Source organism: Zingiber officinale, chromosome 4A, assembly GCF_018446385.1.
Source record: "Zingiber officinale cultivar Zhangliang chromosome 4A, Zo_v1.1, whole genome shotgun sequence".
Taxonomy (NCBI): domain Eukaryota; kingdom Viridiplantae; phylum Streptophyta; class Magnoliopsida; order Zingiberales; family Zingiberaceae; genus Zingiber; species Zingiber officinale.
This window is the reverse complement of record NC_055992.1, coordinates 145,080,719-145,107,212: the sequence shown is the minus strand read 5'-3', so window position 1 is coordinate 145,107,212 and position 26,494 is coordinate 145,080,719. Positions and strand designations below refer to the sequence as shown.

Genomic DNA, 26,494 nt, shown 5'->3' with positions numbered 1-26,494 from the left:
AATAAACTGCAAATGTTGATCACCGGCCTGGGCCTCTCAGATCCTCAACCTGACCGACGACTGAGCAACCATGGTAACCATAATACCCTGCTCTGTCCGTCCCTGCTCCTTAAGGCCTAACTCGGAGAAACCCTGAATCAAATCCGTGACCATAACTCGGTGGCATGCTAAAGTCCCTCTGGACTTCCTGCTGAGTGCATCAGCAACCACATTAGCTTTCCTTGGATGGTAGCTAATGGTACTGTCATAATCCTTCAGGAATTCCATCCATCTCCTCAGTCGGAGATTAAGTTTCTTCTGGGTGAAAATATATTTGAGACTCTATGATCCGTGAGAATCTCAAAGGTAATGTCGTACAGATAATGTCGCCAAATCTTCAAAGCAAAGATGATGACGACTAGCTCCAATCATGTACTGGGTAGTTCTTCTGATGCACCTTCAACTACCGAGAAGCATAGGAAACTACCCTGCCGTGCTGCATCAGAACAGCTCCCAAACCCTGAAGAGACGCGTCAGTGTAGAGTACAAATCCGTCCTCTCCGGAGGGTAAAACCAAAACTGGAGCCGACACTAATCTCTGCTTCAGCTTCTGAAAGCTGGTCTCACAGGCTTCTGACCAAGTGAACTTCACGCCTTTTCTGGTCAGGCGTGTCAGTGGCATAGCTAGACGGAAGAAACTCTCGACGAAAGGTCTGTAATATCCTGCCAGTCCCAAGAACTACGGATCTCCTGCACTGATTTCGGCTGCTCCCAACTGATGACAGCCTCGATCTTCTGAGGGTCTATCGAAATACCTCGGCTAGAGACCACATGACCCAGAAAATTGACTGAAGATAGCCAGAAAACACACTTACTGAACTTCGTGTATAGCTGATGTCGTCGAAGAGTCTCCAAGACTATGCGAAGATGTTGTGCATGTTCCTCCTTGGAACGCGACTAGATCAATATATCATCGATGAAAATGACAACGAACTGATCTAGATACGCCATAAAAATGTGGTTCATCAAAACCACAAATACCGTTGGAACATCGGTAAGCCCAAATGACATTACCCAAATACTCATAATGTCTGTACAACAAACATTCTCAACCAGAGATCCTCGATAACAAGTTTGAAATCTGATCACTAACTACAAATCACCAAAGATAGATCATCTAACGTAAGAGCAACGCTCCGTCACAAGAAATACTACATATGTGGGAGCAACACTCTACCACCAACAAGGCAACCTATATAGGAGTAGCGCTCCACCACAACAATCCAAAATATACGGGAGCAACGCTCCACCACAAGAATCCAAAATATACAGGAGCAATGCTCCATCACAAGCAATCCATAATATATAGGAGCAACGCTCCACCACAAACAATCCATAATATGTGGGGGCAATACTCCACCACAAACAATCTAATATATATGGGAGCAACGCTCCACCAAAACATTCCATAAGTGAACAAGACCTCTAACTATCCAACTAAAGACTGCACGAGATCACTCAACCACATATCACTGTGGGCAGCCAGGGGTGTAACAACCTAGTAAGCAAATCAAATCCATCGTCAACTCTATCAACATCCTAGTGGGCCACCCACCAATAAGAGAATTAGTTGACAGGGTAATACAACAATTGACATAATGTAGACACTTAACATTCTACATTCAACATAGGAAAAATCATCATGATACTATCAACAATACACGTGGCACACGTGCACACACAACATAGGTATGATCGACATAATCCTCCAATTAAAACACACCCAACACACTCATAACACAGGTATAAATCAATGTGATACCTCCAACAATACATACCGAACCCGTGTGCATAAATCAACGTAGGTATAATCGACAATACACCTCAAACAACATTCACCTAACATATATATATACACCTATGCCAAGAGTATAATCAACGTAATACTTCCAACAAATCATAATAGTCACAAATGTAGACACAGAACAAATATAATCAACAAGATACCTCTCATATACACCAAACATATGTACACATAACATAGATATGAATAATCAGCATATATAACCCAAATCAACCTGGCATTCCCTATGCTACTTTCTAAGTTATCCAACTAGGTACATACAGTCAAAAATTAAAGTCCACATGGAATAGGATACATCGATCCTCTATAGACTGATCAAACCGACAATAGTATATGGCTAATTCAGTCTTTTCCACTTTCGTACAAGCCATGTACTCAAATGTGCTCTAGATACCTAACTAAGCACAAATAACCCAAAGATTCGAACCTCTAAAAATAAAGTATGACAATCCCCTATTGATCGGACCAACAAAACTAAATCGGTCATCTACTAACTAATCAAGAATACATTAATCCTCCACAAGCAACTAAGGTATATCAATCCACGACTACCCAAATCAACAAGTGTAAATCAGACTTCTTCTGATCGATGTAATAGGAATAAATCAATTATCTACTGATGAAATTAACTAAGATAAAATGGTATTCTACTGGCTAAGTCAACATGAATATGTAGATACTATCTACTACACAGCTAATAATAGCAGAGGCTGGTATGTGCCTCTATCTCCTAACCAACTAATAGTAACATAAGCTAAAACTACTGGTGGTATGATATGAAAAATCATCAGAGACTGTAGTCCTTAATCTCTATTAGGGTCGACCATGCTCAGTGGCTAACCCATCACATGTAATATGTGTTACAACAACCAGACAGGTACTAAATACAAAGTGATAATACATGTCATAGCTATCATAGTCAACAGTGCATACACTAACAAAAAGGTAGGATAACATATACCAACATACCTCCTATAGCTTGGAGATGTCCTGCCGCTGCCAGGTCCCAAAACCCGAAAAATCACATCGAGAAAACTAAAACATGAAATCTGAAACACGGGATATAAGACTCATAAACTTGGTTCTGATACCAAATAAATTGTCACGCCCTGGGGGAGTCCCTGCCTGAAGAAATTTCGGCAACATCTCCCCAGTACGGCTGACAATCTGAACCATTTCTACAGACATAATATACCTCAGGCACAGACGGCTGGAATATACACACAACCACGCAGTTTATATACAGCCTACTCGGCTGATACAATAAAAACACAACCACGCAGTTATATGTAAATCTAACAGCCCACTCGGCTGTACCAAAACCAAACACAACGGAAAATACAATGGGCAACACATACAACTAAAAATGAAGAATGCTAGCCGGCTAGGCTTACACCACACAACAAAACAACACTCCAGAAACAAAATCAGAACACAAAGCTAAATACACATGGTTCATATACCAAAATAAAAATAAACAAAAGCGGAGACAGATCTTCTGATGTGACATGGGTACCGACAGACAGGATACTCCAAGCGACTCTATAAACAACCTGATACCTAAAAAAGATAGTGTCTACGGGGGTAAGTTCAACAACTCAGCAGATACCTAGTTGATATGTATAGTAATCTATAACAAATAGTAATAACTATGGAGTACAATCTTCTGGACAAAAGCTGGAAATGCACAATAGAAAAGGCTGAAGAGAATTGTACTCACCAGGGCCTCCTATCAGAATAGTCAGGTCGTCAGACCGAGAATATCATAAATCCTGTATGCATGTCGAACATATGCATCCATCTAAATGCAGCATATAAGTGCAACAAACACAATCAGTAAATGCATCAATGCGTATGATACCAATGACATGTCCTGGTCACCCCTACTCTCCAGTCAGACGTCTCACACACGATGGTGAGACCGAGTGGGTAGGGTTGTGACAACCGTGCACTCTGCCGTCACTACTCCTAATGAGCGACCGAGTGGACGGGATGCTGTCGGAGTACACCTATCCTCCTACCCCAAATCATAAGTGGGGGAGTGTAATGCTCTCATCTCCCGGTACACGATGACGGGGAGGGATCCCAGCGTGCTACCACACTACAGTCACACTACCCATGAGCGTCCCAGCGGAGCACCACCGAGCAAAACTGACGTGCTACCACGCTGCGTCACGCTACCCATGAGCGAACCAGCGGAGCACCGACAGAGATGAAACTGCGATGTGCTCAACAATAATGGAGTAGACTATCGCGCAGCATGCAATCATGCGAATGGTGCATGACACTAAGCATGACAAAATCCTGAACAGCATAGCAATATCCGTATATATATAAAATGTGTACCATAGGACAATGAACCAAATCAAAGGTACACAGATCAAATAAGTTATAAAAACCTAGATCCTGAAAATAATAAACACATGATTGTGTCACTACCCCTATAAGCATGTATAATCAGATAGGTACTAACATGAAGTGCATAATAAGTAAACAAAATAAGTATGTAACAGGTATCGGGTAGTGACCAACCGAAGCAAAGACAAACATAATCATTACTAAAGGTTATACCTACTAAACACATCAACATGACATTATCAAAGATAAGTCAAGGTACCCGCCTCCAATAGAAAGGTCTAATTCAGTCCAAATCTGACGTCGAGATGCTCGTCTCGTGTCAAAGTCCTATGTCACCGATATATATATACATTTTTATTTAGCTATAACTCAATGAATAGCTAAATAAAATCCCTTAGACTAATTTAGGGTAAAACCCTAATCATATAGCATTAACCCTACCTAAATTAAATCCAACGATTCATTAGGGTTAGTTACCTAATCCCCAACCCATTAGAGTAATAATCCAAATTCATACCTAATTCAATATATATACCAGATCTACAAAACAAAAACTCACTTGTTGAAACACTTACACTGATCGAATCAAAGATGGATATCAAGGAAACAACCAGGCGTTCCGTGCTGTGGTGGTCGGAATCCAGCAACTCCACACCACTGTCCCCTGCCAATTGGACAACAAATTCCAGATCTAACTAATTGGAAATCCTTACAGTAGCATACCAAAATCCACATCACTGTTGTAGTTAGCAAGACTATTACCTGACCTTCTTCTCCGGCGACAGTAGCAAGCAGCAGTGGCTGGGATGCTTTTTTTTTCTACAGCCCACTGCTGTAAACCCTAGGTCAATGCTGGAGATTGTGAGGCTGAGCCCGAGGCATCCCACCAAAGCTAGGGCACAGAGGGCTACGATCTATGGTGAGTCGGTCCTGGTGACCGGCGATAGTGCGTGGGCACAGGTGAAATTGGTCGCCAGCGCTAGGGCATAGGCGACAGCGGCACTGGTTCGGACCTGGTGGTCGGCCCTCAGACTCGTCTCGTCGCTGCAACACAACTCGAGCAGGGAGAAGGCGGCGGTGTGCAACGGGTGTACGACTCAGAAGGGAAAGAAGAAGAAAATCGTGCTCGGAGAAAAGGAGGGGCCCGGTATCGACGCGACGCTAGGGCACGGGGGAGGCCAGCGGCACTGTGATGAAGAATGGATCGGGTCGGCGTCGGGCAGAGGAGAGGAGGAGAGGTTGGGTCGAGGGTATTATTGCGAGGGGGCGCGGCGGTTTTGCGGCGCCGGTTGGGTGAGGGCGGTTAGGGCAAGGGAAAGGATCGGGCGGCTCGGCCCGAGGAGGAGGGAACGGAGAAAAACGGAAAAGAAAAAAAAAGAAAAAGAATTAGAAAAAGAAAAAGAAAAAGAAAATAAACTTTTCCTCGCTTAAACGGGTAGCCTAAACAGGCTTTCCCGGGGCCTAGTTTAATTCCCGTAAACTCGTCCATACGATCTCCGAAAAATTCCAGAAGAATTTCTAAAAATTCTAAAAAATTTCCTTATCATTATTCACAATTTTTCAGTATTTTACAATTGATTATATTTGATTAGGGAGTGAAAATAAAATTTTTAGGATATGAGAAGTACATGTAAAATTGAAGTTATAATTGGGGAGTGCAGGTAAATTTTCCCTTTTAGAAAACCTTGTAGATGTGTAATTCATATGATTTTTGAAATCTACATATGAAATAATGCTTTGTGATTTGAAATTGGACTTGCAAGTTATGGCCTTGGTTCATTTAGGATTTAAGACGATTATAGAAGCTAATTATTCTTTTTTTCACTTCATCTCTACTCATCGGAGTATCTAACCAAAATATCTTTATGGACTTTAGGAAAAACAAAAAATTCAAGATAATCTTTGATATTAAAATATATATCTCACAATCAAAAATTAATAAAAAAAACAACTTTTAAAGCGCTTGATTGAAAGTGTTTTATCTATACCAAAATTTATTCGGATTTTTACTAAAAATGAATGTAAATATCATATTTTTGAACATAACATACTAATAGCCTCAGCTAGTAAATAATTTTCATTTAACATAAAACGAGTCACCTTTTAAAGTGTACATTTCTTCTTTTCCATAATATCATTTTGGTGAAATATTCTTAGTTAAAAAGAGAATAATGCATATTCATTAGTTTTTTTTTTACAGAAGCATTTTAACATCGTTGAGGTGTTGAGGTTATGTTGCTTGACAATTGTTTAATGCTAGTTAGAGAATAAATATTCTTCCCTTTCAAGTGCACATATTTTTTCCTTTTACGTAACATTATTTTTGTTAAGATATTCTTAAAAAACACTCGCATACTCATTATTTTTTTTAGAAAAGCATTTTAAAAAAAAAATAGATTCGTTACTTTGGCGGCCCCTTTAGTGCCGGCTCTACGGATATGGAGGGAAGTTCATACAAATACAGGTTGTTAGTTCCTGAGAATCAACCCCTGATCATTACGTTAGAGATATAAGACAGATTTAGAAAAGCATTTTAAAACATTGTTGAGGGGTGGAGGTCATGTTGTTTGGCAGTTTTCTGTGCTGCTAGCATCAACCATGTGTCCATATTTAAGCCAAGGTCATATTTTTTTAATGCGCTTTCACGGTTCATCATATATGTAGAATCAATTCTTAACTAAGTTCTACCGTGAAATTAATTTTCTTTTATAGAATGACAATCCAGAAACATTAGCTACAGGGTGACGACCTATTCATATTTCTAGATTTATTTTGATAATAGTTGAAAAATTTTATGAGGCCGAATTAACTCAGATCAATTGATTTGAAGGTAATTACTCCAAAAAATTAAGTGCTTGTTTACCTCCATTCTCATTTGCATGTGTTCTATGAGTAGTCCTATTGCCCAGTTAATTAGAGGATGATAAATTTATTAAAATAAGAAAATAATTCTCGATGGATATATATCTTTGAAAAAATGCAAAGTCTTCTCATCTCCTAACCAACTTGATGTTCGATTATAAGTTAAGATCCCGTGATTACCTCATGACGTAACTAAATTGATATCCAAGAGATAGACTTGTATTAATGAGCAAAGATTTAAGTCACGATGGCAAATAACTCTCCCTCTGTAGAAGACCCATTTAGTATATAATTTATCTTCATCTAACTATGAGACCAATAATGAAAGACGGATAGATGTTAGACATGAACATTATCATATTTTTACATGAATGAGAACTTAATTTTAGGACTATAAATAGATTAAATATTTATAAATAAATTAAATTCTTGATTAAAAAAATTATTCATATTCATTCAATATAAATATAATAAAGTATATAAAATAAGTCAATTTAAACATTAATAAATTTAATTTACTAATATTCATAAATAAAATTCATGAATAATTTATAAATGGACATAAAAATATAAGATTTTATATATTTGTATAATGTTTAATTATTTAAAAATATTAAAATAAAAAACGATAATATAAATTCTATATATTAAATAAATATTTAACTATTTATAAAGATAATCACACTATTAATAAAACTTTTAAAAAAAAGACTCGATTAAATTTTTAATAAAATAAATAAACTTAAAAACAGTTAATCTCGAATCAGCTCTCGTACACTAATTTTATTTTTCAAAAAAAAAAAATAGCAGAAGGCAACTGCAGTACGATGAAAATGTAGCTTTCCCCCTGCAACCATTTATGATGACTTATTCGTGCACTGCTGGAAGTAGCACGACTCCTTTATGACTTCTTTAAAACCCACTCCTCGTGTTATAATGCAGGGCCGTGATTAGTGGGCCCGGCAAATATGACTTTTTTTAATACTCATAACAAGAGAGATTAAACTGAGACAGAATCAGTTAACAGATATTAACAAGAATCTTGTTAGCATGAAGTGTAACTAATGGTAACTAATGCAACAAATACAACAAATTAGAATATTTACTCGAGGATTTGTTAAAGAGATTGTAGAATAGCACCTTTTGACGAGAGAACATAGTATGAGACGTGAACTGCATCAGCCAGCCATTCTCCAACGATACAAAATTTCAAGCTTTATGACAACAGTCCAGAAAAGAAACACAAGTCAGACTTACTGAGCATTTGACATTTCCCATTGATCACATCAAGTAGTTTCTCTTCACAAACCTACAAAGTGAGCGGGAAAACAGAAAAGCAAGCAATTGAAGATAGTGATGGACTTGCTCCAACAAACAAAAAATTATCTTGTTGCCAAGCATTGTGCCATTTTAAGTGCCTGCACATCCAAAAAAACAGCCATATCAATAAATGACATGATACTAGATACACATTGATAACTGTCTAAATAATTAGGCCAGGAATCTCAAAACTGTTGCAGAGTGGTTAGAAAACAAGTATCTAATGCGATACTAATTACTTTCAGAGAACACAAGACTTGCAGAACCCTAACAAAAAACGATCCACGAGGTTCTCAATTTAGGAAAGTTGCTGGTCAAATTTACATAAATACCACTGTCATTTAATTAGCTACAAAATGGATAGTTAGCTCACCATAAAGGACATCTATAATTCATCCTTGAAGCACCCTTTGAGGATCCAACTGTCCGCTGCGATAACTGGAAGGAACAGCAGAAAGCTCCAGCCTGCCCTTCCATTCCTCACCAGGCTTGAGAGTGATAACCTTTTCAACAGCTGCTGCCTCCACACAGAGCATATGTTTGTAATCATCATCCCCAAAATCAGCCATGGATTTGGCCTTCTTTTCCCAAGGATTCCATACCACTGAGAACAAATTCAAAAAAAAATGAAACCAAAAGGTTTAGCTTCTTTTGTAAACCTGCCTAGGGGCAAAACCACTAAAGGCCCCAAAGTTTACCTGCATCTGGAAGCCCATCTTTCCTCAAAACAAATGTTCGTTTTTTTTCATGATCTATAACCGCAATCTTGGTTGGTGTCGCCAGATATATCTTGTCCACCTATCATAAAGAGAAGTCAGAAAAAAGATTGATTATAGATCAAAACATAATCATGCCCATGCTCAAGTGCATACTTCAGATTCAAAAGTGATTGCATCTCCTTGTTCTGTGAATCGCTCCTTGGCTTTTAAGTTATCAAGGAAATCAAGAGTCTCGAGCCCTTCAACCCTTACTTCACTGAAACATTAATTGATCTTGAGGGCAAACAAATATGTATCACAAGAATAAAAGGATCACATACTATTACATAATCCATAAATATTTTGAAGAAAAAAATAGTCATCAATTAACCAACTTAACTAATAGCGATTATAAATTTGGTTATTGTAACTAACAAAGATATAGTGTTTGTAATAAGTAATAACAGATACAATATGTAGTAGTATAATTGGAAATTAGTAACAACATAAGATTAAGGTTAACGTTTTTTGGGTCAACAATTAGGATTATACTTAATACAGTATGAAGTGCAAGTTATGAAAAGGTAAAAATTGAGCATATGTAATAGGTAACTTATCATTTGATTGACAACTGAATTTAATTAATAAAAATTGGTTATAGTTAATTAACGATATAACCATAGATATTTGATAAAACTTATTTTTTAAAAAGAACATTTATTAACTATTTTTGATCATATTAGAGTCGATAATTTCATCATCAACTATATAATCATTTCTCAGTAAATATTGAATAATAAAAAAATTAACAAATAATATTTTTTTTATATAAAACAATTTTTGGTATAGTATTTTTCAATGAAGTTGAGGTGCAAAAAGGAAAAAAATGGAAACCATGCTTGCATGATTAAAAAAATTCATTTGGAAGAGAATTTTGAAAATAAACTTACAGGTCTAGGAAGTTCCATGTTAATATGATTTTACTTGATTAATTAGACAATGTTAGATTAATAGTATTACTTAGAAGAAACAATTAAAATGATTAAGATTATTTGCATCATTAATTTAATGATTTTAGTTGATATAATAACTCCGTCCATGACAAACCAGTCATGGTCGGTCCCAAACACGGACAAAAGAGGAGGGTTGCGCGTTGTAAGGTTCGATTGTAACGTCTTCGCAACGACTGCTATATCTCCAGAACTCGGGTGTAGTGCTAACTATGCAAGAGTTCCCGTTACAGTATCCGACTGTATTAGCAAGGACTGTTACATCTCTATGAGAACTTGGGTGTAGTGTTAAATAGGCAATAGTTCTCATGCCATAGATTGGATAAAAACAAATATGATAGGAAAACTAATAGTCTAAGATTTGGAACATGGAACATAAGAACCCTCACTGATAAATGAATGAAAGTAGTAAATACGATGATTAGGAGAAGAATTAATATTTTATGCGTACAAGAGACAAAGATGATAGAGAACTCGGGTTTTAAGTTATGATACACAGGAAAGAGTAAAGCAAGAAATGGAGTGGATATTGTTGTAGATAGTTCGTTAAAAGATTGCAAGAGTAGTTAGAAGAGGAGATAGAATTATAGCCCTTAAGATAATAGTGACGCCAGAAATTAAGAACATAATTAGCATATATGCATCGCAAATAGAATTAGACAAAGCTACCAAATCAAGATTTAGGGACGACTTAGATAAAGTATTACAAAACATTCTACCAAATTAAATAATTTTAATAGGAGGTGATCTAAATGAGTATGTCGGAGTGAAAAATGAGAAATATAAGAGGGTACATGGAGGTTATGGGTTTAAAACTATATTAGATCTTGGGAACTAAATGAAAAAGGGAAAACTATATTAGATTTTGCGATAGCATATGACTTTATATTAGGTAATATATTTTATAAGAAAAGTAAAGAACACTTAGTCACATTCAAAAGTGAGAATAATAAATCGCAAATTAACTTTCATATGGTTAGGAAGAATGATACAAAAATTTATAAAAATTGCAAACTCATCCCTAGAAAAAACTTAACTACCCAACATACATTAGTAGTATTGGATATACGCCTCAAGCATAGTATTAATAGAAAGAAAATATATACCATTCTTAGAATTAAGTGGTGGAAGTTAAAGGATGAGAAGCAAAATATATTTAAGAAGAAGGTAGGAGAAACAGTATTAGGTGAAATAAATACGGTGACACTTATACGACATGAGATAAGATGGTATCAATGTTAAAAATAGTAGCTAAGAGTATGCTCGGTGAGTCAAAAGAACATGCATCACTAAGTAAGGAATCTTGGTAGTGGAATGAAAAAGTATAAAAGAAAGTGAACGAAAAATAAACAACTTATGACGAATTATATATTTATAAGAACGAAGAAAACTTAAGAAAATATACAATAACCAAGAAAGAGACTAAGAAAGTAATGAATGAAGTAAAGAATGAAATTTTTAAACGATTATATCAAAAATTGGATAAAAAAGAAGAGTGACATTTCTATAATAGTTAAAATAAGAGAAATGAAGGTAAAAAATCTTATCCAAATAAAATATATTAAAGATAAATGCAATAGGGTACTAGTAAACGATAAAAAAAATAAAAAAGTAGTGGAAGAGGTATTTTTATAAATTTTTTAATGAATGTTTAAGTGACCGACTTAACTTAGATAATTTAAGTAGATCAAATGAGTATAGAAATTTAAATTTTTATCATAGAATTCAAACTTCATAAGTAGAACAAGTATGCACAATGAAAAAACCATTGGATTCTGATAGACGTATGGAAGTGCCTAGAGAAACAAGATATTAAATGATATATAAAATTATTTATAGGGTAAGTATTCTAATTCCCTTATATAAGAATAAGGGAGACGTACAAAATTGTGCAAAGTATACGAGTATTATACTAATGAATCATACCATAAAACTTTGGTCAAGAGTAATAGAAAAAAAGATTAAGGAAACCACATGTGACTGAAAATCAATTTGGCTTCATGCCTGAAAGGTCGACAATAAAAGTTATACATCTTATACAATTAATTAAAAAATATCGGGAGTAAAAATAAGATCTACATATGATATTCATTGACTTAGAAAAATCTTATGACAGAGTCTTAAGAGAAATTATATAGAGAATTCTAGAAAAGAGAGATATTAGCGTAACATATAGTACACTAATTAAGGATATGTACGAGTATGTAACGACCAGAATAAAGACTTCAGACTGAAGAATTTCTAATAAAGATTGGGTTACATCAAGGATAAGCTCTAAGTCCCTATCTTTTTAACCTAATTATGAATAAACTCATTATACACATTCAAGATACAGTATCGTGGTGCATATTGTTTGCAAATGATATTGTTTTGGTATATGAAACACATAAAGAAGTAAATGATAAACTAGAATCTTGGCGAGAAACACTAGAAGGAAAAATGTTTAGGCTTAGTAGAATAAAGACAGAATTTATGAAATTTAAGTTTAGCAATATTAGACATAATGAGACAATTGTTAAGATAGGAGATGACGAATTACCCAAAACCAAGAGCTTTAAATATTTAGGATATTTTTTACAAAACGATAGAAGGATTGAGAGAGATGTCTTACATAGAATATAAGCATGATGGTTAAAATAGAGGAGAGCGTCGGGTGTTTTATGTGACCGTAAAATATCTCTAAAATTTAAAGGAAAGTTCTACAAAACCACATTTAGACCTGTTATGTTATATGGAGTTGAATGTTAGGCTATGCCTCGAGCACATAAGCAAAAGATGAGAGTTGCAAAGATGAGGATATTAAGATGGATGTGTGAACATACGAGGATGCACAGAATAAGAAATGAAAGCATTAGAGAGAAAGTCAGAGTTGCATCTATTAAGGAAAAACTTCGAGAGACACGTTTAAGATGGTACGGGCATATATTTAGACGACCAATAAATGCTCCAGTTAGGTAATATGAAATTATGACAAACATACATATCAAACGAGGAAGAGGAAGACTAAAAAAAGACTTGGTTAGCAACAATGAAACAAGATATAATTTATTTAAGTATAGATGATATAGTAGGAGATAAAGCTCAATGGTGTAAAAGGATTCATATAGCCAACCCCACCTAGTGGGATAAGGCTTGATTGTTGTAGTATTTGATATAATTCATTAATTGAAAACTAATTAGACTACTTACATGATCCATGCTATTAATACATAGTTTATTAATGTTGGGAAAAAGATGCCAGCTTAATATTCATATTATTAATAGTTTATTAATATTGAAAAAAGTATCATCATTAATATTGGAATTATTAAAAAAAAAAATTGTCCTTTAGTCACTACTAGATCAATATTGAAATAACACTTATATATTAATACTAAATTATTATGATTTATTGATTATACCATATCAGATTTCTAATTCTACTTGGTATAAATATAATCCACATTAGATTGTTTACCTCACTCATTACTAAAATTATTTAATTTCAGTTGATATAAGTTACATAATTAATTATCAATATCTATAGCGTAAACATTTAAAAATCTATATCATCACTAATTTTGGAATAACTATATCAAAACCCTGTTGCTCGCGCCCCAAACAGGGCTTGCTGTGATGTGGAAACATTTTATGGTCAAAGATAAAATAAGCACTATATCATCACTAATTTCGAAACAATTATAACTGACTTTTACTACTCAGCTATTTTTATTTAATTACTATGTTATGAATAGTCAAATTATTATATTACTAGCTTAATTAATTAAATAATAGTCTGATTTTATTAATTTAATGTTATTTATATATATTATATTTAGTGAGATATAAAACATGTCATTCTTTAAATTTTAAAATATTTGTTGTCTCATACATCAAATAACTTTATATTTTTGTATTTTTTAGAAAAAAAATCTTACTGACTACGAGCCAACTGATCATGCTGATCTGATACCACCAAGTTTTTGAATAACCAATATCAATATTAACAAATATAGCTTTCTTTAATAGGTGGATTATAATTTGGTATAATTGAATATGTTTTGCCGGTGACGTTGATGAATTGTAGTTGTGACATTCTAATGCTAACTGGTAGTTAATAACTAGCTTGTGTTATTTCAATGTCAAAGGTGAACTTTGGATGGGTGAATGGTAACTAGTGCTTGTGACTTCTTGCTGTCTGCTTGTTTTGGATTTATATGTTGTGATTAGATTTGATGTGTTTGCGATACTTATGATGATTAATATTGTTAGTTTCCTTCTGTCATAATTACTTTGTGTATTTGACACTGCGTTATATTTTGGTTACCAGCATTTATATGTGCCACTGGCATATCACGTTCTCTCTTGAACCTATTAACTCCACATAATACCAAATCTCTCTTCTGCTGAAGACCTGCAACACCAGGACCGACGGTGCAGATCAAACAGCTAGATGAACCCGAGCAAGAGAAGGTGAGCTTAGTAAGCTAATCAGTTGGACCAGACAGAGACCAAGTGGACTCAATGAGCTAAGCAAACAAGGATACGAGCCAAGTGGACAGAGCAAAATTAGCAGGGTGGATTCAAGCAATCAAGGCAACATTTCTTGCAAGGATATTTCAATCATTGATCATAAGTTCTTATTTTATGCTGGGCTGTTAGCATCATCTTGATAGAGCATATAATTGCAATCATTTAAAGAGGACACAGGATGGATTAAAAAAAAAACTTGTTATAACAAGGATACGCAAGTAAACATAAATGCATGTAAAATCCTGACTATGCAGTTCACCCCGGGCTAAAATTCTTAATATCTTAAACATTCAAAATACCTACTGAGGAATAAGGATTTTGGTATGGGAAATAAGCCAATTCATAGCTCAAGTATCTGTAATAGTCCCGATTGGCATTTTAGGAGTTAGAACCAGCAAGAAATAATCATGTGTTTCGTTACCAAGTATAAATTAAGCAGAATAAAATATTGTTTAAATTTTTTTGTTATTACATGAAAAGAAGCATTTACACACAGGAACAAAAGCCAGAAGATGTAAGTGAAGCATGTAAATACCAAATATATCTTCTTAAAAATGACAATAGTATAAACAGAAAAAATATATACAAATTCATCTATGCTACCTGATATCAGAAACAGATAAGTAGGTGTGGTAGGCAAACGTGAAGGACAATGGCTTTGCATCAATATTCCTTATCCGTGATGTCAGCATTAGATCTCCTCCAGGTCCCAAAGTAATCCTTAGACGAAATTCATAACTACCAAAAGAAGGCAGCAGCAGCAGCAGCCATCAAGTTTGGAAATTTTAAGTAGTCCAAACTCCCTTTTTTTTACCAAAAGAGAGTAGAATGATAAACTATAGGTAAGAAATGAATGCATCTTTTTTACTAGTACCTATGAGGCCATGTTTTGAGATCTTCTTCACTCGGTTTAAAGATCAAATCAATTAAAGCTTTGTTGGTGCTAACAGTAGGAAAAGGAGGGGGGTTGGTATCAATACTCCAAAATCTATTCCTTGCAAAACCATGCTGATCAAGATTTCCATGACTCCCAAACTGTATCTCTCTTAAATTAGCTGAATAATATAAATAAATCCAGAAGAAAAAAAAAATAAAGGGCACGATAAGAAGAACAATGTCATACTTGAGGAAAGCATATTGGGATACCACCACGTATAGCTTTTGGAGGCTTGAAAATTGCCTAAAAGGAAACCAAGGAAAAATTATATAACAGTTGTGTGATGAAGAGAAAGAGAGGGTTGAGAGGCAACTCTCAGATCATTAATTACAGCATGCAGATTCTTTTATCATGTTAAATTAATCAAGTAAAACAATCACAAATGTAAGAATAGTAATAGATATGAATGCCATGCTCCCACAAACCTAGCAGTTTACTCTAAGACTTGAGAAATCACGTCTTGGACAGAGTTTGTTGAAGCAAAAGAAATTATTCCCAGTCTTGTTTTGTTTCTAATTCAAATTGTAAGTTCACTTTACAAAGGCATACCTTGGGATAGAGCCGTGGATGCAAATGCAGAATCAACCTCAAAGTGAAAATGTGTGAACAGCTTTACGATTGTGAATTAACAGTTTCACAATTTGATGAGCATAAGGGCTTCCCCAACATGGTGGAGTTTGTAATTCAAATTGTAAGTTCACTTTAAGAAGAAATCAAGATCAGATCATCTATTCAACTCTTATGAAGTGATAGAAGTACACAAAAGAAGTCGTTCTTCAACCAGCTTTTTAGTTAATTATTGATCATTGTGGATTCGACACTACTTTATACAAACTTAAAGCAATATCAATCATACAACAAATTTTGAAAGAAAATAACTATGGAACAACTTAATTAAAACACAAGAAAGTACCAAGCATCAGAATAAATGTTGTCTACTTGAGAGGGAGCCCAGATAGAGGGAAGGGAGCAAACACAATCATTTATCTTGTCCACTTCGGTGGGGGAATTAAAGGGTAGACAGAGGAAGAATCTGGATCTCTTTTCCTGACGGAAGAGAGGACAAGTGTTGAAAAGACTGGTTCAACCCTGAATGTCTTGGGATGACAAAATCGAATTGTTAAAGTTATCATTTCCTATTCTCTCCAATCTTTTCTCCTTTTTTTTTTGGATAAGTAAAAGTTGTATACCATGTGTCCTCTCCTATCTTTTCAAGTAGACAAAACAAAGGAAACCTATCCCATCTCTTCCTTCCCTTCTCCCCTCTCCCAACACGCTACCTTCCTTCCCCCTCCTCCCCTCAAGTAGAGGGAGCATTAGTCTACTACTTAGCATCAACAACAATAATAACAATGTCTTTATCTCACTAAGTGAGGTCAGCTATATGGTCCCTCCTATGTCATTAGGCTCGATCCCCTACCATATTCTCATTTATATTTAAATGAATTTTATCTTCTTTTATCGTTACTAACAAAGTCTTCTTTGCTCTCCCACTTCCTCAATTAATATGTGTGTTTGTCATAATCTTATATCGCCTAATTGGGGAATTTATTAGTCGCCTAAATAAATGTCAACATCATCTTAAACCCATCTCACGGGATTTTTTTCTTGATAGGAGCAACTCCAACTTTCCCTCATATATTCTCATTTCTTATCATATCCATCATCATATGCACATTCATCTCATCTTCTACTTGTATGCTTGATTTTATAACCCAACATTCAATTCCATATAAATCAGCAGATCTAACTATCATTTTGTAAAACTTTTCTTTAACCATTGGAGGTATCTTACAATCACAAAGAACAGCTGATGCTCTCTTCCATTTCAATCATTCTATTTGCATTCTATGTAAACTCTCTATCCTTTTGTAAAATCGATCCTCTATACTTCGAGCTCTCGGTTACTTCTATCAACCTCCATCCTTTTATAAAATTGATCCTATATACTTCAAACTCTCGATTACTAGTAACCCATCATCTCCTATCTTAATGGTTGTCTTATTATGTTCATTACTACTAAACTTGAATTTCATACATATTATGTCTTTACTAAGTTTAAAATCATTTTACTTCTTTTACTTTCATTATTTCCCACCATGATTCAAACTTAGCATTTACTCCTTCACGTATCTCTTCAACCAAAACAATGTCATCTACAAACAACATGCACCATGGTAATATATCTTGGACCCCGTTTGTTCATCCATAAATAATGCAAAACGATATAGACTTAAGTTAATCCTTGATGCAACCCTATCTTTATTGAAAACACATTGGTTTATCCGCCTAGAATCTCTATTCTTCTCATTACATTCTCATATATATCTTTAATTGTTTCAATACACGTAGGGTTGTAAATGAATCAAGCATTCGTGAACAAGTTTGGTGTTTGGCTTGGTAAGAACTTGTTTATGTTCGTTCAATATACACAAGATTGATTAAACAAACAAGCTTGAACAATCCGTCAAACTAAACAAACAAGCTTGAACACATATGTGTTCAGCTCGTTAACGTTCGTGAACAACGTTCGTGAACAATGTTCATGAACAACGTTCGTGAACAATGTTCATGAACCATATTCATTAATAAAACTATTTTCAATATGCTAAATAAATAATAAAATAAAATAAACAAATAAGTTTAAATTATCAAGCTCAATAACCAATCAAACAACTAAAAGTTTCAAATAATCAAACAATTTTGAATTGAGAGCTCGATAGCATCTAAACGAACCAAGCTCAAGCCAAGCTTAAATTAAGAGCTCGATAACATCTAAACGAACCAAGCTCAAGTCAAGCTTCAAACAAGCTCAAGCTCATGAAAAATAAACCAAGCCAAGCTTGAGCAATCATTTCAAAAGTTTGGTTCATTTTAAGCTCGGCTCGATTCGGTTACTTTATCAAACAAGCTTGAACACCTTAAAGCTCGACTCGGCTTGACTCGTTTACAACCCTAAATACACGCTATACTAACACATTTCTTTTCCAAATGAATATCATGATTTTCAATTATATTGGTCGCATTCCTTAATTTTTTTTTTTCTATAACTCGTTCCTAAAGTTTCATGAGTTCATTAGCTTAATACCCCTATAATTCGCACAATTTTATATGTTTTCTTTATTTTTATCTAGGGAATTAAAGTAGTTAACCTCCATTAATAAGATATTTCTTCATTTTCAATATTAGATTAAATGTCATAAGTTACCCTACTTCTCTAGGCACTTCCATGCATCTATTGGAGCCCCCAGGACTACGGTGCAGCGGAAGAGTGTTAAATTGTTACCAGGCATCCGCAGTTCGATCCCCAACTATAGTGCATTTGCAGGGATTTTTCTTCCAAATAAGACGCGCAACCACGAGATGTTGGGCATCTGGGTTGTCCGCCGCAACCGATGGAAAACTTCCGTGGGACCGAGCTAGTCGTCCCAAGTTCGGTGTTACCTAGTTCATCGTTTTTTTTCATACCTCTATTGAAATATTATCCATTTCAATAGTTTTTTCATTTTGCAACCATTTACGCCTAAAATTTAAATTCTCCCATCAAAATTTAAATTTTTATACTCCTCTAAATTTTCTATGCTAGATAGGCCACCTACACTTTTATTAAAAAGTTGATAAAAATCTCTCTTTTATCACTCCATTTCTTCATCTTCTATTAGTACCTTACTGAATTAATCTTTAATACATTTTATTTAGGTAATGCCCTTTGCTTTTCTCTCTCTTGCTTTAGCTATATTAAATATTTCTTTCTTCTTCTTTTGTATCAAGTTGTTGATATACATGTTCGAAAACTTCATTCTTGGCTTCCGTCACTACTCTTTCTTGGCTACTGCATATTGTTTTAACTTTCTCGTGTACTCCCTCATTCCACTACCAAGATTTTTTATTTGACAATGTTCATCCTCTTGACTTGTTGAGTACGCTCTTAGCTGATTTCGAATTTGATATCATTTCATCACATGTCATATTCTAATCGTCTACCCTCTCCTTAAAGATGCTTTGCTTCACTTCTTTAACTTCCACCTCTTGATCCTAAAAATCATGAACATTTTTCTTCTACTGATACTATGTTTGAGGTGCATATCTAACACCACTATCCTATGTTGGAGTTAAATTTTCTCCAGAGATAACCTTCAATCTTTACAAATTTTTCTCTCTTCATAATCGTAAAAAAGTTAATTTGCAACTTATTGTTCCCACTTTTGAGCATAACCAAGTATTCTTTTGTCTTCTTGAAACACATATTAGTTATTATAAATTCATATGCTATCGTGAAATCCAATGTATATTTTTCTTTTTTATTTCTTGTTCTCAGTGTCCTATCATCCAAAGTAACAAAAAAATAAATCTTCAAATAAATGCTTCCAAAATGAAGCTAAGCATTGTGTGGATCCTAAGTTGACTTCAAATGTCTTTTACTTCAAAAGCATGTTAAAATCCAGGTTGACAAAGTGATTTTAAAGTCTAGTATCACTTTTCTTGCAATTTCAGCATAATGAAGATTGGAATGGTTCATTCAACTAAATTAGGTTGAATTTTGGTTTTGGGAGTTTATACAAGATAGTGAATTGTCAACCTACTATAGATCTTAGATGATAATAAATGCATTTATGCAAGGCATGTTTATTACAAAAAGAGGTTTGAACTTGATGTATCAAAAACTAACAATAGCAATATATACATTGGTACATTTCCTAATAGCTTGAGCCTTTGGGAATAATGATTAGCCAATCAACAATACATGGTTGAGGGGAGGGGTCCTTAGTTTGAATCTGCTTGCGACAAAAAATATCTAATCAATTCATGTGCTAGGAAATTGGAGTGAATCAAATTAATGATATAAATATAGAAATTGGTTAATTTCATAATAGCTCGAGTTTTGGGGAATAGTGAAGCCAAACGAGTTTGACAGATCCAACCTTATATACTCTATTCCTGCCATCATCATTTGCTCTAAGGTCTCAGAATGCACTTCTTTTTTTTTTTAGTTTTATGTTCTTAATTCCTCAAGCAACAAAAAACTATCATGTAGTGACTGATTGGATTTCAGATGAATTAGAAATAATAATAATACTAATAACTGGCACCAGTTCTCAAACTGTAGATGTGATATGCAAGCAACTCAAGTTTCCAGAACAGGTTGTTGAACCTATCCCTTGTCTACAAGTTGATGACTACTTCCAAAACAAATATTTCATATAATATCCTCATATAACAGTACTGAATCTCAACCAGAAGGTCATAGATAAGATTGAATTAAGTTGATCTGCAACATAAACTGACCAATTCCACAATTAAATCTCAACTATTGGACATAGTTTTGATACCTTAGTGCTGAGAAAAAGCAACTCCTCACCATGGTCATTTCTCCAAGATGTCACATGACCTCCGTACAAATACACCTGCAAATGAATAAGAAATAGATACTCACCTTAAACTGATATCATAGCTAATGTTAAAAAAAAGAAAAGTAGTGATTTGCTGCTCCTTTAATAGAGACATGGACCAACCAGGTAGCCAAACATTGGCATAATTAGTCAACAAAAAGTTAGTGATGGAAGGTACAATAACATTCCATATTTGATTACCGTTACTGCATGAGGAATAGTCACAAGCTCTTTTAAAATACAGCTTGTATACTTTGGCCATGGCCTACAATAGGATATTGCATAGCAGCGTGATATTGACAAAATTTTAGGAGACAGTTACTTGTAAGTATATGGTGAAGCCAACATATAATCATGGGTCAGATGTTCTCTTTTTGCCCTTTGTCTACATTTTATCCTCAACAGAAAGATCCAATAGTTTGTGGTTTCATATTCACTCCACAATCCTAAAATCTAATTCAATTATTTTAAATTTGACAAGTATTTCCTACAAGTTCAAGCAAGAAAAAACCTCACAATTCCTAACCACCAAACTATAGGAAAACGAACCATCTAAACTTAATATGGCAAGAAAATTTTGAAACTAAAGAATTAGTTCAAAAAAGAAATTTTTTGCATCTAATCTTTTAAAAAGCACAAATCCAGAAATCATACTTTGTTGGAATCAAGGTTTAAAGTTCCATTCTGAACCAAAGTTTCAATCTCCAGCCAAAATGAAACCATATCAACATAGTGTTGGCAAGTCAACAAGTGGTGCTAATGACACCAATGTGGACGAAAAGAGTGGAATCAAGGAGGGGGAGAACAATGGTTTAGATTGGACTTTGGTCCAAAATCCAAATCTTCACTTATTTACTCATCCTATAACGAAGAAGCAGAGCCACATCAACAGGTAGCAAAGGAAGTGGTTTGAAGTATGTATCATCGGTGTGGTTCTCATTTCTGTTTCAATTGGCAAACAAAACAATATGGTTTGCCCATGCCAACTGAACGGGAATGGCATTTAAAACTCTTAGGCGCTGCCTGGCAGGCAGAAGAATCTTTTTTAAAAAAAAATGTGTTCCATTGAAAGAAGGATTTGAGAAAAAAAAATTGGATTTCAGCTTTAAAGTTTGAAAATTATAAAAATATATCAGGTATTCCAAAAATTTTATGGTATGGTTAATTTTCCTCTCAGATGACTAAACATTATTTTTTTCCTTAATTTTGGAAGATTTTATCAAATAACTAAAATCTATACAAAATTTACAAATTGCAATGCAAGAGTTATATTCATAAAAAAAAATTTGAATAATTAGTATACCTCTTCTTTTATACATGCAAAAGTGTTGCTAAGTCTCTTAGCCAATCTATTAAAGATTATTATGCCCAATAATAGATAGCAAAGAAAGGAAAAATCGTCAATATAAAAAAAATTAAAAAATAATAACTAACTGCATTGTCAATGCCTTTCGAAGTTCTATAAAAATAGAGGTTAGGGTTTTTAAGAACTTCTAAAAAGAAGAGTTGCATATGATTCTCTAAAAGCACATTTTTTACTTTTTACAATTAGTTTGATAATAAACACATTATCTTCACCTCTTTTTTATATCTAACTATAAAAAACAATTTGAGTGCTCAAACTGGCTGTCTATGCTCTTTTGGAAGTGATTGACATCAAAATCAAATGCTTATCACAGTTAAAGAACAGAAGCCATGATTTAAGAAGTTGCAATTATAGAAAGTTATTTCCCTTTGCTATATCCTTATCATGGGAACTTATAGTTGACAAAACTACTGAGGTTGTCCTCGCTTGAATTTCAGTTTACAATAAAGACATGTGAAAACCTAATCCTATTAAGACGGTGCCATTCGGTAATATCGGCTTGTCAAACCTTGAACATTAATTATGAGAATTCCTAGTAGCCAAAACATGTTAGAACTAAGGATGCCCAATCAGTTCTTTCCCTACTGCCAAGCAAGTCATGAATTGAATCTCAACTCTTATAATAATTAGCCTCCCTTTCCTTATTGTTAACCACCTATTACGAGCATATGAAACTTTTGATCTATCTTACAGTTAAGTCTTTGCTTCAGGTTCAAGCCTAAACTTTCTTCACCATCAAAGGGTGTTAAAATAAATGTTTTATAAACACGCTCTTCATCATATGATTAAATATCTTATGCTTTATGGAATTACTAGTAGCCGACCTAATTTTGTGAAAAGCTTATAGGCTGAATTGCACCATTTTGCAATTGTGTGTCAAGCTTAATTTTTCATTTACCTACAAATAAGTATACAAATTTGCCCATTTTCAAACAGGTTAAGCTCTTGGAAAAAAAAATCAATCAATCAAAACTAAAATTTTCTTCGATGTTGTTGCACTATAGGCCATGAATCATGAAATGATTAGGTACAACATTCTACAAAATTTTGCTAAACATCGTAGCAATAGAACTAAAAGACCAAGAAGAATTTATTCGACCCCTCATCATTAGCATATCTTCCTTCAGTCGGGTGTCAATCTTCAAATGTACACGTAGAACATAAGCATTGCATCAAATTTACCTTTGACACAAGCTGTCGTGTTATCCAGATCAATTTCCACAATAATTACCAGGAGTAAGCAGCAGATAATTAACCCGCCGAAAAACTCAAAACTGTCGTAGATCAACATAACCGGTGAAATACGAATGTCGAAAGATGTACAGAGCATCAGATCTCATATTATTTAATCAGATCCAGCATGCCCACGAATACGACGATCACGAGGCAAAATTAACAAGAGCGTCATAAAAAGAAGAAGAAAACAAAACGGCGAAACAAACGGATCCAGGTCGCGGGAAGGAGAGGAAGACATGTGGAACGAACCTCGGCGGAGCTTCCGCGGACCTCCCTGAGCACGACCTTGTCGAGGCCATTGACGCCCTTGCAGATCTCTACCGGCGGTTTCTCGACTGACATCGCCCAACTCCCATAACCTAGAACCCTAAAGACTTGGCGGAGCTTGCACCTCGTCGCGAATTTCTCGCCTCCCTTCCAGAAGCAGATATCGGAACTTGGAAAGCTGGGAGGAAGGCGGGGGTAGGTGGGTTTCTATTTTCTAACGAGGAGAAAAAGGGGTCGGGTCGGGTCAGGTGGGATGCGTGATCTGTGCGGATGGATTTCGACCGTTCGCTTGCCTCAGCGGTGCTCTTGAGCTCTTCTCGCTGGTCCAGTTGCCTTCAAATTTGTGCCGCGGCAACGTGCTTCTTGACTGTTGTATATTATAGTTTAACTTCCATTGACTTTAGTAGTTAAATAATACAAAAAAAAACTGAGATAAGGTCATACGTTCGCTCAAGAGCAATATAATCATAGTGGTGTTAATACATGGATATTATTGTTAGAAATATAAATGGAATAAAAAGGTGTAGATGAAAAAATTTTATTGTATATGGATGATTAATCTTATGTTAGAAGTTTTTTTAGTTTTATTATTGGTTTTAAATTATGATAAATGTATTGATGTTGTAAATATATGCATGGGAAAAGACTCTCACGTATGAGTGCGCAAAAGTCTAGGGCCTAGATTTTACTGAATCAAGGTTGACTCGTGTGCGAGCACAACCTACACACATTGAATATCGGATCGGTCAAGGCAAGATTTGCCCAAGTCAATAAACCAACATTTTACCTCTCGACATTAATGAAGGCATTAAACTCATTAATGATAATATTAAACCCAACATTAAATGACCATAATTTGGTCATTTATTGTAGGCAAGGTGAGAGCTCCTATATAAGGAGGATGGATCTTGAGCAAAGGATATAGAGCAAGAGAGAGAGCGAAAACAAAAGAGTTCCTCCATCTTCGTTCCCCTATTCTTTTCTCTCAGTCGTGCATCCGTTCGGCTGAACTACTCGTTATAGCACTCGGATGCATTCTCAGTTCACCACGAACAACCAGTGCTTGATTGCGTGTGTGATTTTACCATTGTATCTTGGGAAACAAATGACCCGAGAGAACCTCAAAGCACAACCGGAGGTGGGACGAATATGTTTTAAGGAAATCGCATTGAACGTAGGTCTCGGTATCTTAGTCAACGAATTTTCTTTCCGATTCGACGATCAACTCCCGATTCTGCTATACACCGCATCAACTCTACAACTCGGACCACCGGAAGCTTGGTAGAACCAGCCCCGTTGGCAACCTAATATTATCCGCTCAGGTCATCTCAACAGATGTTAAAATTAATTTTGTGTAATTTCAATTCTGTAATTTCCACAATATCTCCGGCAATAGATTGTCCAACAATCTTGAAATAAATTCGAGTTCTGTTGAGATGACCACAGGACAAAGTGTTAAGGTGCAACAAACTTAACACCTTAAGGCCCCCTCCGCCCCAATTGGAACTATACCAATCAACCATGGGGAAAGGCCAGAGAAGTTCACTGGAGTAAACTTCAAGAGGTGGCAGCAGAAATGCTCTTCTACTTGACCATGCTCAATCGGGCTCAATTCTTGACTGAGGACCCTCCCAAACATGTTGAGGATGTTGATGAGCAGACTATCAGTACAGTGGAGGCATGAACTCATTTTGAGTTCTTTTACCGAAACTACATCCTCAACTGTCTTGCCGACTCGCTGTATGCTACGTATAGTATGAAGAGAACGACTAAGGAGATGTGAGAGTCTCTAGACAAGAAGTACAAGACAGAGGATGCAGGGGCCAAGAAGTTCATCATAGGTCGATCCTGAACTACAAGATGGTTGACTCTGAGACGGTGATCAGTTAAGTCTAGAAGCTTCAGGTGATATTACACGAGATCCACTCAGAATAAATGGTTATGAGTGATCTTCCAGGTGGCTGCTATTATTGAGAAGTTGCCTCCAGGCTGGAAGGACTTCAAGAAGTACCTGAAGCACAAGCGGAAGGAGATGAATGTGGAAGAACTTATTGTTAGACTTCGTATCGAAGAAGATAACAAGAGTTCAAAGAGAAACCTATTCACTCAAGCTACTGTGAGCTACTGTGAAAGCCAACGTGGTCAAGCACGGTCAACACTCGAAGAGGAAAAACTCAAAGACTTCCAAGATAGGACACAGAGGAGGCATTAAGAAATTCTTTGAGAAGTGCTTCAACTGTGGTCGAGATGGTCATAAATCTTCAAAATGTAGAAAGCCGAAGAAGAAACAGGAGGCCAACCTAAACGAGGGGCCAAAAATATACGACCTCTATGCAGTAGTCTCTGAACTGAACCTGTCGGTTTAAACCAACGACAATGATGGATTGATACTGGAGCCACCAAACATGTATGCTGCAATAAGGAGCTACTCCACAACTTTGAAGAAGTTAATAGAGACAAGTTGTTCATGAGGAACTCAGCAACCTCGGACATCATAGGCCAAGACAAAGTTGTGCTGAAGATAACTTCTGGCAAGGACCTTACTCTGAACAATGTGTTATATGTTTTAGAGATTTGGAAAAATCTAGCGCCCGTATCACTATTAAGCAAGCGTGACTTTCGCATTGTTTTTGAGTTAGATAGAGTTGTACTGTTAAAGAATGAAATGTTTGTAGGAAGGGGTTATGTATATGAT

The 26,494-nt window shown here is 35.2% G+C and overlaps 1 protein-coding gene across 1 annotated transcript; it reads right to left on the bottom strand.

The window, feature by feature from the left end:
* Positions 1–8,176: 8,176 nt before the first annotated feature.
* LOC121971574 (putative glucose-6-phosphate 1-epimerase) lies at positions 8,177–24,004 on the bottom strand. The gene is made up of 9 exons (XM_042522896.1): positions 23,782–24,004; positions 20,871–20,945; positions 15,727–15,783; positions 15,478–15,638; positions 15,207–15,341; positions 9,256–9,358; positions 9,082–9,181; positions 8,757–8,987; positions 8,177–8,481 (listed from the first exon to the last, which is right to left on the bottom strand). The coding sequence occupies exons 1-8, from the start codon at positions 23,872–23,874 to the stop codon at positions 8,776–8,778; spliced, it is 936 nt and encodes a 311-aa protein (XP_042378830.1). The 5' UTR covers positions 23,875–24,004; the 3' UTR covers positions 8,177–8,481; positions 8,757–8,775.
* Positions 24,005–26,494: the final 2,490 nt, after the last annotated feature.

Excerpts from the sequence above, each read along its gene's own strand:
- LOC121971574 (XM_042522896.1), bottom strand. The coding sequence starts at position 23,874 with ATGTCAGTCGAGAAACCGCCGGTAGAGATCTGCAAGGGCGTCAATGGC. Across the intron at positions 15,639-15,726 it reads TCCCAATATGCTTTCCTCAA|TTTGGGAGTCATGGAAATCT; the intron begins GTATGACATTGT and ends AGAGAGATACAG. Across the intron at positions 9,359-15,206 it reads TTATCTGTTTCTGATATCAG|TGAAGTAAGGGTTGAAGGGC; the intron begins GTAGCATAGATG and ends TTAATGTTTCAG.